General features: G+C 38.6%; 2 protein-coding genes across 3 annotated transcripts; both read right to left on the bottom strand.

The window, feature by feature from the left end:
• Positions 1 to 332: 332 nt before the first annotated feature.
• LOC111785662 (conserved oligomeric Golgi complex subunit 1-like) lies at positions 333 to 7,289 on the bottom strand. Of its 2 annotated transcripts, XM_023666043.1 has the most exons (5): positions 6,573 to 6,677; positions 4,888 to 6,495; positions 3,612 to 3,806; positions 2,223 to 2,503; positions 335 to 637 (listed from the first exon to the last, which is right to left on the bottom strand). In XM_023666043.1, the coding sequence occupies exons 1-5, from the start codon at positions 6,585 to 6,587 to the stop codon at positions 454 to 456; spliced, it is 2,283 nt and encodes a 760-aa protein (XP_023521811.1). In that variant the 5' UTR covers positions 6,588 to 6,677; the 3' UTR covers positions 335 to 453. The 2 variants fall into 2 exon arrangements, with proteins under 2 accessions (XP_023521810.1, XP_023521811.1); XM_023666042.1 differs by having other exon boundaries at positions 333 to 637; positions 4,888 to 7,289.
• A 578-nt stretch (positions 7,290 to 7,867) lies between these two features.
• Positions 7,868 to 12,016, bottom strand: LOC111785663 (glycine--tRNA ligase, mitochondrial 1-like). The gene is made up of 9 exons (XM_023666044.1): positions 11,370 to 12,016; positions 10,827 to 11,209; positions 10,534 to 10,651; positions 9,721 to 9,915; positions 9,406 to 9,630; positions 9,100 to 9,159; positions 8,937 to 9,017; positions 8,449 to 8,854; positions 7,868 to 8,297 (listed from the first exon to the last, which is right to left on the bottom strand). Exons 1-9 carry the CDS (start codon positions 11,859 to 11,861, stop codon positions 8,065 to 8,067), a joined length of 2,193 nt encoding a protein of 730 aa, XP_023521812.1. The 5' UTR covers positions 11,862 to 12,016; the 3' UTR covers positions 7,868 to 8,064.
• Positions 12,017 to 14,186: the final 2,170 nt, after the last annotated feature.

The following is a 14,186-nucleotide window of genomic DNA, read 5'->3' as shown; positions in this document are numbered from 1 at the left end:
CTACAGAGAGAATATACCCACCCATACATGAGAATTAAATTGTTACTAGCCACACGTCTTTTTCTCTTTTATTCTTACCTGGATTCTACATAAACGGATGCAGAGATTCTATGTAGGAAAACACCCCATGACACAAAGTATGCGACACAATCCACTTTTTAGCATATTTGGTTGGAAAGAAGCAGGAGAATTTGATATGTATCATATGTATATTATTGATGTAAAGCAGAAACAATAGGTGATAAAATACCATAGAAGCTATCGGCCAATTAGAGAGGGTTGTATCTCTCCCAGAATCATTCCACNCTTAAGGAAGGAATACCAGAAAAAATTCTTTGAAACATATTTGTCACAAACAAATTCATAAAATTATAATCATGCCCCAACATGTTTTTAACGGTTCTTCAGCTGGAAATGTAATTGTAGGACTTGTGATAAGAGGGCAAAGAAGAATTACCTGATGGGAAGATATTTAAAACGAGGAACTGTAAGGCACCTCATGATATTGGACTCTGAATTACTTGGCAATTTCTGAACAGTATCTGTGTAAATCCTATTTAGCTGCACAAACAATCCAAAAAGGACAGCATGTCGAAGATATGTCTGTCTTTCATTTTCCCAGAGATATGGCTCATACCTGAAATGAATTGCAGGAGCTGTTATTCATCTTATCCCAAGAAGTTGCTAGAGATATCACTAGTATATGCATCTTATAAATGTAAAGCAAAAGAACAGCATACCGAAAAAGAACGGCATCCAAACAGATATGGCCAATGAACATGCCTACAGAGAGAATATACCCACCCATACATGAGAATTAAATTTTTACTAGCCACACGTCTTTTTCTCTTTTATTCTTATCTGGTTTCTACATAAACGGATGCAGAGATTCTATGTAGGAAAACACCCCATGGCACAAAGTATGCGACACAATCCACTTTTTAGCATATTTGGTTGGAAAGAAGCAGGAGAATTTGATATGTATCATATGTATATTATTGATGTAAAAGCAGAAACAATAGGTGATAAAATACCATAGAAGCTATCCGCCAATTAGAGAGGGTTGTATCTCTCCCAGAATCATTCCACTATTCCCTCTGCTACTAAAAAAGGAAAACACATCCCGCTCACAAACTAACTATGTTGAACGGTTGAATATATATAGATTTGTTTTCTATACTAGTAATCGAAGGGCCACCCCTACTAATCTGAGAGTACCCGCACCTACCAAAGGGCCTAGACCCAAGAGACATCAAGAGTCCTTATTAAGTTCACTTGAATGTTCAAATACGCGACTTCTACGTAGGTAGTAATCAAAGAAAATGTGTATGTTCCAACAAAATCAATGTAATTGAGATGTTCATCCCGTATAATTGTCGAACTTCTATTGAAAGTTCATCAAAATCAATGTAATTGAGATGTTTATCCAGCATAATGGTGTGGAGTTTGTAATATAGTGTGGACTAAGAAGAGAAAGATGAAAAATCAATGTACTTGAGATGTTTATCCAGCATAATGGTGTGGAGTTTGTAATATAGTGTGGACTAAGAAGAGAAAGATGAGAAAGATGCAGTATAAAATAAGAAAGCAATAATGTGGAATATCATGATGGAAGTGTAAAATGCAAAAAATAAAAATAAAAATAAAAGGCAAAAGAAAGAGAATGAGGAGGAAAAAAGCAGGAAAAACAAAGAAGAAGAATAAAGAAAATCATTGTGAGTGAGGCTTGTTGAGAGGAAAGGATGTGAAGAAAAGGAAGGCTTAGAAGGAAAAATCAGGAGAAGAGAAGGGCGGAAAGAAATGGAAAAGTATAGGCACTCCGGTGAGGAAGGTGGATCTCAGCAATCTTAATTGAAGAAGTGAAGAAGATGCTGTGAAGTTTCTTCATTCTTTAACATGTATTTCATTGATGGAACTATTTAATACCAAAATTGATAACATAAGTAATGGGTTCTTGGTTTCTTTTCTTTTCTTGGATGAATTAGTTGTACATTGGAAACTCAGAAGATTTCACTCTTTCAAGCAATCAAATGATGAAAATATAAAAAACTATGATTTGCAGCTGATTATTATTATTTTCCTAAAGACAGGCTAGTACGTAACCTCCTTGTTAGCTACTCTGCTTTTCAGAGAAGTAAAATGACTTGATCAACTCTAAATTATAATTTGTAACTATTTGCAAGCTTCCGACGACTAAATTAGGGAATAAAAACTAAACTTACGTTTGCCAGTCAATTGGATCAATCCTTTTTGAAAGATGATCTGTTAATGCATTCACACGGTCTCCAATGACTGATTTTTCCTCACTTATATTCTGCTTCCTTCTGAGGGCATACTTTGCCCTCGGGTTTTTCGACAACTCTTCACTCATATTAGAATGAGCCCCACATAAAATATCAGCAGTGAACCTAATATCTAACAGAACCTGCAGTACACCTTTTTCTGACAATTGAGGCCCGCCAACTTCCATAGATGAAATGAAGTCCCCATAGATACCTATAACCTGCAAGGAACTATAATATATAAGCTGAAATAATATAACTTTCAGTCAAGGACCACGAAACAAAGATTTTATGAGTTATGTAAGCCAAACACAAGTGAAAACAGAATTTTGTTTAGATGTATAGCAGAAGCCAAAGCTATTTTCATGACAAATGGACAGAGAAAAAAAGTTTTCACGCAGGTATATTGTGTACTTGCTTATTCTATATTTTCCACTTTTTCCCCCATCTGTTCGTTGTCTCCAGCAAATGATAGCAACCAATTTCATCAATAAATAGATACAAGTGGAGCAGTGTTCTCATTGATATTCAAATACCAAATTGAACATTAGTAAACTTTTATATTAAGGTATTGTAAATACAGCATATGTGGGAGGAAGGAATATGTTTTCATGCACTTCAAATAAATAAACTGATAACAAAATTAACAAATGAATGCTTGGGCTAATTAAGATATTTTCTTTATTCACTAATTGTGGCATAAGATTGTTGCAAGCATAAGTCTTTCTGGGCTGGTTAGTTGAGGAGGATTAATACTGTGGATTTTGTTCAGGGATCTTCATCTTTGATTTCAAAACCTCAAGGTACATGTCACGAAAAGAATGTTTGTTGGAAAGAGGCATGGATCAGTTTCATAGAGATATCTCTTCACTACTAAGGTTGTGGAAGATATTTTGAGAATCTTTTAGATAGTTTGTGTCGGTATGGCTCTAATCAAAGTTGTCAGAACATGATTGAGAAGGTACTTTATAATCCCCCTTCAAAATCGAGGCGAGCTTCTCTGACAAGCATCATTCTTAGTTATCGTTTGAAACATCTAGTTATAAAGAGAAACGAAATAGGCCAACCTTCAAGGATGAAGAGGGATCATGGGAGGAGGAACGCGATGCTGCTCACTTCACACGTCCCCTTTGAATAATATCTATAAAGCGTTTCCATCATTTTCTGTTGTTTTTTATTCTTAACAACTAGTCTTTTGTTTTGGGTCTGCATTACCACCCTCTTTTTTGTTCTTCCATTTATCTAAATGAAGATCTGCTTACTATTAAAAATGAAAATTCCAAGATTCTTTTTGCAACAGAAGTTATAATTTCCAATCAAACAAAATACCTTTTCCAGTAGGGTTGTTGCAAATTTTCGAATAACTATCTTCTGAAGAACATGGCCTCCAATTCTGTGAATTTCTTCACATGCACGGAACAGAAAGGAAATTATATAAAGAGAAGGCATTGATGGAAGAGCAATTTTCATATCTGGTTGACCTTCAGCAGTTTGTTCTTGCTTGATTACTGTCTCTTCCCAGCCCTGCCAATTACAAAAAACTATTACCATATATGTGTAAATTATAAACAACGGAATCAGCAAAAATAGAACTAAAGGAAAACAAAAAACGCTGCAATACTTTGATAAGAATACCAGTAAACGGGTAGGAAAAACCTAAGCTATGCATCAGAATACTACACAAAACTAGAAAAGGATATGATTTCAACAACAATGTCAAGTTAGGTTTAGGGCCTAGGGTCAAGTTAGGTCATGTTCTCTGACTTCTAATTTAAAAGATTGTATGGCCTTTTTCCAAAAGAGGAAAAACAAAAGATATATGCTCCATGCATTTTCAATAAGAACAAATGTGGGTTTTTTTTTCTTTTTTTTCTTTCATTTTCTTTTTAAGGAATGGATGAAATGGTGGTTTAGATCTTCCCACTTCTTTTGCAGTTGCAGTGAAGTTGGAAGTAGAGGAGAGAGGGTACACGAAGTCTTTTCCTTGGGTTCTTGACTTGGGGTGATTGTACCCATAAAAGCAAGGGACCACAAAAAAAATTAATCCTAATTTAGGAATAAGATCAAGCACTTGAAACCACTACTCTTCCTTTTACCTTGTTTTAACTTGAAACCTTAGCCTCCATGTATTTTCATTAAATGGCCAGGATTCCCTCAACCTTTTTTCATTCATCAACAATGAAACTGGATTATAAGTGTTTCAACATGCAATATTTAGTATTTAAATTCACATAATCGAAGTAGGTGGAAGAACATCACAGGTCACTTACCAACAACAATCAGGCAGCAATTATCAATAATCAAGAAAAACATAAAAGCCTATCAAAAAGCAATTAAGCTAGTCTCACGAAAAGAAATCAAAGCTACTAAAGGTGAATATGAATAAAGTTTCAGCGTGAAACATGGAAAATATTTACCTTGCTCAATTTTTTTTTTATCAATTTCATAGTTAAAACGCCAAATAGTAACAATGGGATTTACTGTAAGTGTTTTAGCTTTGAGGAAAACAGTCATTGCAGGTCCCATTGCATATGTAGTATGCAGGGTTAGACAAAGAATCAAAAAATGAAAATAATAAAAATAATACAGAGAAAATACCACTTACCCTCAAGGGAGTTGCTGAAAGTAGGGCATCATCCTGGACAAGATCTCTAGAGAAAATGGCAGAAAGCTCATTACATAACCATGACATCCACAAGCTATGAGACCTCACAGAAAGATCATGAGTAATCCTATTCAGTTCTTCAAGTTTTGGGTTTGCACTTTCTTTAGTTCTAAGCAACGCAGCTGTGGCTAGTGATGTTTGCCTTCTAGAATCATTTGACATCTGTCTTCCAGGGGAATTAACATGTAGAGGAGAATTGGGAAGACTTTTGGATTGTCGCAGTAATAAAGAATGCTTATCAAACACAGAGGATGATGAGTCATTTACCCAAGATCTTGGTGAACCAAGGATGACACGAACATGCTTCAAGTGATTTTGAAATGCAAATAGGAGCCGACCAATGAAAATTGATCTCTCAACAAGTGGAGCAAGGCTAACAGGCTGACTAGCAGCCCTACTATTTTCCATATTACTACATAGATTATCAATCTCTTTTTCTAGTTCCAACAATATGGTTGACATGCTTTCATGACACTTATTCTGTAAATAAGGTGCTATGTCTTTTAACCTTATTGATGCCTTCGGAGATTCTATGAAACATAGAAGATCCTTAAGCACATTCTGACAACAGTTTTCAAATGCATCTCTGATTCGACTGACTTCTGGACCAAAATAAGCATTGATACAATTACTAAAATCACTCTCCTCTACAGATGCTTTTGCTCCCAGAGTTGGACAGGCTTTCTTAGCATTAAATTCTATAAACCAAACCCCACCACCTGTAGAGGGTCTATTCATGTACCCATTATTACTTGAAACATCCTCAGGTAGATGAACCGATTCAGAAATATTAACTACGTTAATCATCTCCATGAACCTTGAGTCAATAATAGTTCTCATCCTGCAAGCAAATGCATTTTCAAATATGTCATCCCAGAGGTCTGAGTCATCTTCCAAAACAAGTTCCCTCATTCTACTCCACGGCAACTCGATTTCAGATCCAAAAACACTTCTCAACCAATCCAAACTTCCTTCCAAGACTTCCTTACTTTCCATTGTCTCTCTAATTAATTTCTCAGCAGAAGCAAGGTCCTGGCCACTTCCAATGGCATCGATCAAAAACCATCCATTGATCTGGCTAACGATCTCTCTTCCACATTCTCTTAGCCAACTCGACGTGGTCTTGGAAATGTAATCTTTCTCAAGCATGACCATGACTGACTCTAACGTATCCCTAAATAACTTCCAGAGCCTAACTTCCTCATCCGGATTGGGAATTCCACCAAACAATTGTGATGCAGGTGGAGAACTCAATATAACTTTGTAAAACAATGGCATATCATTCAGAACTTGCAAAAATAACTCACCGACCTGTCCTATACTAACCTGAATTATAGCTAAAACCTCGCAGAACACGGATACAACAATAGAGCAAGTTGCATTGCTCCCGCACGTACCTAATTTTTGAGAAATCCAAGACTTCCTCGAATCGAGAAACAAACTGAGTATTTGCTTCGGCTCAAGCTCATCAATAACGGCGACAGCAGCCAAAGCATCCGCATAAGCTCCAACCCAAAGTCCACGATCGAGCAGTCTTTCACGGCTACGCTGCGAAATCTGAGATTTGAAGCTCTCCACAATCTGCCAATGGTGCTGAAGCAGAGGAAAATTGGAGAGAAACTTACGGTCCGAATCGGCATTGTGGGTCGTCAAAGCTTGCTGCACATGCTTCGCTCGAAGATGACGAACAGCGGCTTCGAGAAACATGGACTCATCGAGGCAACCCCAAATATTCTCAGGAGTATCGACAAGATACTTAACCCGACAAGCAATGGCGTAAAGGGTAACACGAACATGATTATTAGAAGGAAGATGCGTGTGCGAGTCCGAAGATGAAAGTGAACGGATAGAAAGGTGAATGGAAGAGAGATTAGATGAAATTGAATGGGAAGTCGACTTCATGAGAACAATGGAGTCGGCGGAGTCGATCAGATCTCGGTAACGGTTACCGACGAGTTGCCGTAGCTCCTCTTGCTTGGACTGGATCTGCGCACGGGTGGAGGATTCCACCTCCCGAATTTCAGAAATGGTTTTCGTTCGGAACAGAGATTCGGCATCTCGGTAACCTCCTCCTCCTCCTCCTCCTCCGTCAATGGAGGAAGCTGAATGTACTCCCATGGCTGCCCCTTCTGATGTTTTAGGAATTGGTGTGGATCGGATACTACGAAGATGCCAATGTCATGAATCAATCGCAAGGAAATTAGCATCCGGAATGGAATTCGATTAGATTATAGCAACATTTTGTTGATTTTGCTTGAGATTTGGATTCAGCCTTCTTCTATACACCAAATTTTCGCCCATGTCCAACTTCTCTAAAATTTACACAATTGTCTGAAACGAGCCGGCCGTTGGCCTAAACTTTCTCAAATTTACCACTTTGCCCCTGCCTCAATAAAATATTATATCTTTAATATGTTTGAATTTTTAATTTTATATTTAATATGCCATAATCTATTTAAATATTTTATAAATTATTATTATCTCTTGAATATTACATTAATATGCATTTTGAGCATTAGATACGTGTGATCGTTCAATCATGATCGATTTGAAATAAAATTCTAATCTCGTTCTACTTTTGCTAGTCTTTGTGGCTCTACTTTTGCTAGTCTTTGTGGCTTTATCGATCCTTAGTTTAGGTGATTTCATCCTTAATCAAACTTCACTCATTTATACTTACTCTTCACTCGTTCATACTTGTTGTTCGTAGATACTTTCGGGGCATAATAATGCCTTACTAAACTATTTCAGGCAAGTATCATACCAACCGAAAACTATTGAGCCTCACCATGGAGAAGTTCTAAGATGCGCTTTATTAAGAACCGATCCATGGGCCATATTTGTAATTAAAACTTCTCGAACACCCATCCAACCAGGCATATGAAAGTTCGTCAACTCGTGATCCTTGGCAAGTCATATATGCATACCATGCCCAATGGTGACACTAAAATTTCTTCTTTTTGGAGAAAAACAACCTTCCAAGTATTATCCATAGTAATTACTTTTATAGACAAAAGAGAAGGATCTTGAAATCAACTACAAAATGTATCCAATGCTGTTTCCTTTCAAATGCACACTAAAAATAACTCAGACTGGAGAACCTGCTAAAAGTTAAACTCAATCTTCTGCAGATGCAGAGACGTGATGTGGGAATGTAGACCATACATCTTCCCATGTTCTAAAACCATCCGTTACATCTTTCACGACCGATGCTGCCTCTTCCACGCCCACACGAATCTGGTCCTTGCTATCCCTCTCTCGAATTGTCACCGAAGATGCTGAATCGACAGTGATTGCAAAAGGAACGCCAAGCTCATCGGTTCGTGCATATCGTTTTCCTATCGATGTACCTGTTAACATTTTTTAACGAAGAACATATAATCACTTCAATGTAGAAGAAGAGAAGTCAGATAAAGATCATGATTTTAAACCAAACAGAGAAGTTACAAACACACACACAAAGATGAACAACAAAACGAAGATGAAAGTTCGTTCAAGTACCTGTGATGTCAATTTTATGGGAAATACCAGCAACAGTTAATGACTTTGAAATAACTTTAGCAACCTGTTCGTACTGTTGATTCTGAACAAGTGGGAAAACTGTGCACTTGATAGGTGCCACTAGAGGTGGAAATCTAAATACATTTAAATGTTCATCTCCTGCTTTGCTTGGTCGCATGTAGTAAGAGTGTTCAAAGAGGCAATAGATAATCCGACCAATACCAAAAGAGGGCTCAATCACAGATGGTGTGAAAACCCTCTGATGCTCCTTCTTTTTCTCCTTGGAAATTGCAACCATACTCTTCTTGATCAACACGTTTTTCGCCAGAGTGCAGACATAGAACTCCACCTCTCCATTGGATTCTAGAGTTGCCTTCATCTCTAAGGCTTCTTTCTCCTTCATTGCCTAAAACATATTGCAATGCGTCGGGTTTTCGAAAAATTTACAGATGCTGTAAATACCCAGCAGAAAAAATTCCATAATTTACCTCCAAAGCTTCGACCACGTTCTTTTGACTTCCCTTGAAAGCGAGGCCAAGTTCTTTCTTAACAGGAGCAATGACCAATTTCTGTAATTTAATTTCATGAGTGAAGCATTGAACAAACTTTGTCATGAAGGTAGTTGCAGATCTCTATAAGAATGAGCAGTACCTCAACTTCTCTTGGTTCAGCAAATTTCTCATGTGCTACAAGTGGAACACCACTTTTTTCCTATTAAAAGGAGAGGAAAAGGAACAAATATGAGTCTATTTTACATGCAACTTGAAATTATAGACACTATCTTAATGGTAGAACTGTTAAAAGACACTTCTATCTTACAAATCCTATCGAACAATAAGACAGTTTAAATGAGCTCAATGAAAACTAAACTAGTAATGGAATTTCTGCCATAAAATTAAAGACACCGTATTGAATTACAATTATTTGGAAAACATAAGGTTTCGGCTGAGTTCGTACCGTGTGAGCATGTAAATCATATGCAGATCTATCAGCAATACCAACACATTCAATCCAACCATAAGAACATTCAATCTCGGCGTCCCAACAGTCAGCTGCATAATGAGCCATTTCATTTGCAAGGTGCTGACGAAAACGCAAACGGTTTTTGTCTATGCCAAGGCGAGTTAGGAAAAGATATACTCTCCCAATGAAGTAGCCAAGAGTTTCATTATTTACAGTTCCCTGCATCATGATATAAGAAATCAGCTTAGTAAAAAGGTACAGGAGACATGGTGGTGAAATAAAGGAGGCAGAGAAAATCAATACACAAACCTTAGAAACAGCTTCACCCAATGGAATTTTCCTTGCAGAATTACCAGACATTTGGTCTTCTCTTGGAAACATTAAAAACTCCAAATTGGCAACATCAGCAAATTTTGGATGAGATTTGTCTTCTGGATCAACAAAGTGCTCAATCTCTGCTAGTGTGAATTCACGAACTCTAAGCAGCCCTTGTCGAGGAGATATCTGTAGTAAGACAAATGGGCTGGGAATTGAACTTACACACCAAAGGCTATAACACAGGTAAACCTAGGACAAGGGCCAGCAAGAAGAACCATTTTGTCACAAGCCCACCGCTAGCAGATATTGTCCGCTTTGACCCTCGACTTCACGGTTTTAAAACACGTCTTCTAAGGAGAGGTTTTCACACCCTTATAAGGAATGTTTCGTTCCCCTCTCCAACCGATGTGGGATCTCACAATCCACACTCATTGGGGCCCAGCGCCCTTGTTAGCACACCTCCCGGTGACTGGTTCTGATACCAATTGTAACAGCCCAAGCCCACCGCTAGCAGATGTTGTCCGCTTTGACCATCGACCTCACGGTTTTAAAACGCGTCTTCTAAGGAGAGGTTTTCACACCCTTATAAGGAATGTTTTGTTCTCCCCTCCAACCGATATGCAATCTCACACATTTGAAAGCAACAATTGCAAGAACCGCTAAATAGGAGGCATGGTAATGTACAAAGTGAAACACGGGTCATTCTTGTAACACTACTGTCTCATCCATAGCTTATAAACATAATTAAGAAGCTCAAAAACAAGTGGCTAACCATCTTGCAATTTAAGAAAAATAGTATATAACCTCATTTCTAAAAGCCTGCCCAATTTGTGCTGCAGCAAAGGGTAGTTTGTTTCCATTGTAATAATACAAATCTTTGAAATTGACGAATATGCCTTGAGCTGTTTCAGGGCGCATGTATCTGCAGCATTTACATATTTACACATCTAAATTAGCATTGACCGAGAGTCAACCATTTTCTCCTGTGTAAAATATGAGAACTAAATGGCAAAAAGTCACAAGTTGAATAGAAAATTGTTACAATATACTGATTCGAAAATGAAGTAAATCAAAATGAAAGCGCATCGAATACTCACCCAGGGAGCAAGCCAGATGGGCCAATTGAGGTTTGAAACATTAAGTTAAATGGGTAAGGATCGGATAGTGGATTCTTAGTATCTGGAGCTGTAATACCATATTCCTTAATTTTAGCACCCAGTTCATCAGCAGAAAGATCGTCCAAGACGGCGAGAATATGCTTTAATTCCGCTGCTTTCTCAGAGGATATGCTAAGATCTTTCTGAAGTTTTTCATTACAGAAATCCTTAAGCAAGTGATCTGCCCTGTAGCAGGTCCCAGTTTTCTCATCCTTGACCATAAGATCCGTGAACTTATCCACGTGACCAGACGCTTTCAGGACTACTTCTGGTGTAACGCAAGGGCAATCAACTTCCAACATATTTTCCTCAAGAACAAAATGCTGCCAAAGAGTACAAAAAGAGAGACCATAATTGAATTGAACAGATTTTCATGTATACAGTAAGAGATGACGAATCCACTTTCGAATCTCAGTGGCAACAAAACTTGGGAACAATTCTGAATCGAGAAACTCAAAGAAAAAGATAATTCAATTAGCAAACCTGACGCCAAAAGGCAAGAACATTGGACTTGACTGCGCAACCGGGAGGGCCATAATCGTACAATCCAGCAACCCCACGGTAAATCTTGAAGGACGGAATGTAAAACAAACGCCTCTCAAGAGTGTTACCCACAGCTTGCCGGAACGACTCCCTGTTCAAGGCGCCATCGCCGCCGCCAGCCCCACTAACAACCGCCTGTAACTGCTTCTCAATTGAAGCCTTCTCAATCTTCAATCCATTCAAAGCTTCAATAGCGGCATCAATCTCAGCCTTGGCAGCACCGGCAGCCTTGAGGGCCCGAACAGCATCGCCTTGAGCTTCAACAGCCAATTGCTTTAGAGAAAGGGCATTTCTGAGCGATCGCTCGGAAGAATCCATTGAAAAAAGACGTGGGAAATTACGGAATTGAAAGGAAAAGGCGTTTCTGAGAGGAGAAGTGAAATGGTGAGGAAGAGGATTCGTTGAGGATAGAAGAGATGATAGAAGGCGCATAGGAGATATGAAATGGGAATAGGGTTTATGAGGGTGGGGCCATGGTTTCGAATATGGTTCGTCCCTACAAAGACACCCCACCAAAATATCTGGATATGGAAATGGAATCCACACAAGATCTTCTTCTTCTTCTTCTAATTACTAGGGTTTATCAGTCGCAGAAAAAAAAAAATCTAACGGTTGGAAGACGACATGAATGGTTGCAGCTGAGGAAGAATAAACGGAACTGAAAGGATAAACCGAACCGGTTATTGAACCAACAAAATCCTAACGAATCCTTTTATCCAAAGAAAAAAAGATAATAATAAATAAATGAATAAATATAAATGCTAGATATGTCTCTTTAATAGGCGTATACCCTAATGTGAATCGAGGGATTTTCGGCTCTGAAAGCTTCGAGATACCCTAATGTGAATTGAAGGATCTTCGGCTCTGAAAGCTTCGAGATGGCCTGAGAACAAGTTTCGCTTATGCACCAATAATTGAATATTAAGGGGACAGTCATTCAAACGGTTTGGGTTAACGGTAGGTTCCTGTTTGAGAGATCTTCAACTCTGAAAACTCCGAGATGGCCTAAAAACTAGTTTCGGTTATGCACCAATAATTGAATATTAAGGGGACAGTCAGTCAAACGGTTTGGGTTGACGGTAGGTTCCTGTTTGAGGGATCTTCAGCTCTGAAAGCTTCGAGATGGCCTGAAAACTAGTTTCGCTTATGCACCAATAATTGAATATTAAGGGGACAATCAGTCAAACGGTTTGGGTTGACGGTAGGTTCCTGTTTGAGGGATCTTCAGCTCTGAAAGCTTCAAGATGGCCTGAAAACTAGTTTCGCTTGTGCACAATAATTGAATATTAAGGGGACAGTTAGTCAAACGGTTTGGGTTAACGGTAGGTTCCTGTTTGAGGGATCTTCGGCTCTGAAAATTCCGAGATAGCCCGAAAACTAGTTTCACTTATGCAACAATAATTGAATATTAAAGGGACAGTCAGTCAAACAGTTTGAGTTAACGGTAGGTTCTGTTTGCATGCTCCCTCATAGTCCATTACCTGACCTAAACTTTACCATCCCACGAGGATCTCTATGTACCTGTCCAGTCTAGAACAAGATCTTTTGGATATGCATAAGAGTGAGAGCAGCTCAATGTACCCTAATGTGAATCGAGGGATCTTCGGCTCTGAAAGCTTCGAGATGGCCTGAGAACTAGTTTCGCTTGCACCAATAATTGAATGTTAAGGGGACAGTCATTCAAACGGTTTGGGTTAACGGTAGGTTCCTGTTTGAGGGATCTTCAGCTCTGAAAACTCCGAGATGGCCTGAAAACTAGTTTCGCTCATGCACCAATAATTGAATATTAAGGAGACAGTCAGTCAAACGATTTGGGTTGACGGTAGGTTCCTGTTTGAGGGATCTTCAGCTCTGAAAGCTTCGAGATGGCCTGAAACTAGTTTCGCTTATGCACCAATAATTGAATATTAAGGGGACAGTCAAGTCAAATGGTTTGGGTTAACGGTAGGTTCCTGTTTGAGGGATCTTCAACTCTGAAAACTCCGAGATGGCCTGAAAACTAGTTTCGCTTATGCACCAATAAGTGAATATTAAGTGGACAGTCAGTCATACGGTTTGGGTTGACGGTAGGTTCCTGTTTGAGGGATCTTCAGCTCTGAAAATTCCGAGATAGCCCAAAAACTACTTTCACTTATGCAACAATAATTGAATATTAAAGGGACAGTCAGTCAAACTGTCAAACAGTTTGAGTTAACGGTAGGTTCTGTTTGCATGCTCACTCATAGTCCATTACCTGACCTAAACTTTACCATCCCACGAGGATCTCTATGTACTTGTCCGGTCCAGGACAAGATCTTTTGGATATGCATAAGAGTGAGAGCAGCTCAAGTCCTGGACAAGATCTTTTGGATATGCGTAAGAGTGAGAGCAGCACAGTCCAAGACAAGATCTTCTAGATATGCGTCAGAGTTAGAGCAGCTCAGTCCTAGACAAGATCTTCTGGATATGCATAAGAGTGAGAGCAGCTCAAACAAAGTAGAGTTTGGTCTGAATTTAGGATGACTTATATCCTGAGTAGAGAATCTCGTTTTTATTTGTTAGCTAGGTCGGGAAGGAAATTATATTCTTCTTCTCTACCCTCGATACGAACGAAAAAACCGAAATGAATGAGAGAGAGAGATGAACTCAAGAAAATATAAAACATTCTCTATTAAAAAGAAAAAGTAGCAAAGCAACAGGATGACATCTAACTTGTTACAAGGAACTCCTCAAAATGTTTATACACATCTGTGCCTTGTTCCTTTTGGGTATGTAGTG

This window comes from Cucurbita pepo, unplaced genomic scaffold (assembly GCF_002806865.2).
Source record: "Cucurbita pepo subsp. pepo cultivar mu-cu-16 unplaced genomic scaffold, ASM280686v2 Cp4.1_scaffold000628, whole genome shotgun sequence".
Lineage (NCBI taxonomy): Eukaryota > Viridiplantae > Streptophyta > Magnoliopsida > Cucurbitales > Cucurbitaceae > Cucurbita > Cucurbita pepo.
The sequence above is the reverse complement of the archived record's forward strand: the minus strand, read 5'-3'. Positions and strand labels throughout refer to the sequence as shown.

Coding starts and splice junctions, on each gene's coding strand:
- LOC111785662 (XM_023666042.1), bottom strand. CDS start 7,065: ATGGGAGTACATTCAGCTTCCTCCATTGACGGAGGAGGAGGAGGAGGA. Junction 2,504..3,611: donor CAACAACCCTACTGGAAAAG/GTATTTTGTTTG, acceptor AGTTCCTTGCAG/GTTATAGGTATCTATGGGGA. Junction 638..2,222: donor GATCCAATTGACTGGCAAAC/GTAAGTTTAGTT, acceptor AATTCATTTCAG/GTATGAGCCATATCTCTGGG.
- LOC111785663 (XM_023666044.1), bottom strand. CDS start 11,861: ATGCGCCTTCTATCATCTCTTCTATCCTCAACGAATCCTCTTCCTCAC. Junction 9,631..9,720: donor TGGGTGAAGCTGTTTCTAAG/GTTTGTGTATTG, acceptor ATCATGATGCAG/GGAACTGTAAATAATGAAAC. Junction 9,018..9,099: donor CTGAACCAAGAGAAGTTGAG/GTACTGCTCATT, acceptor ATTAAATTACAG/AAATTGGTCATTGCTCCTGT.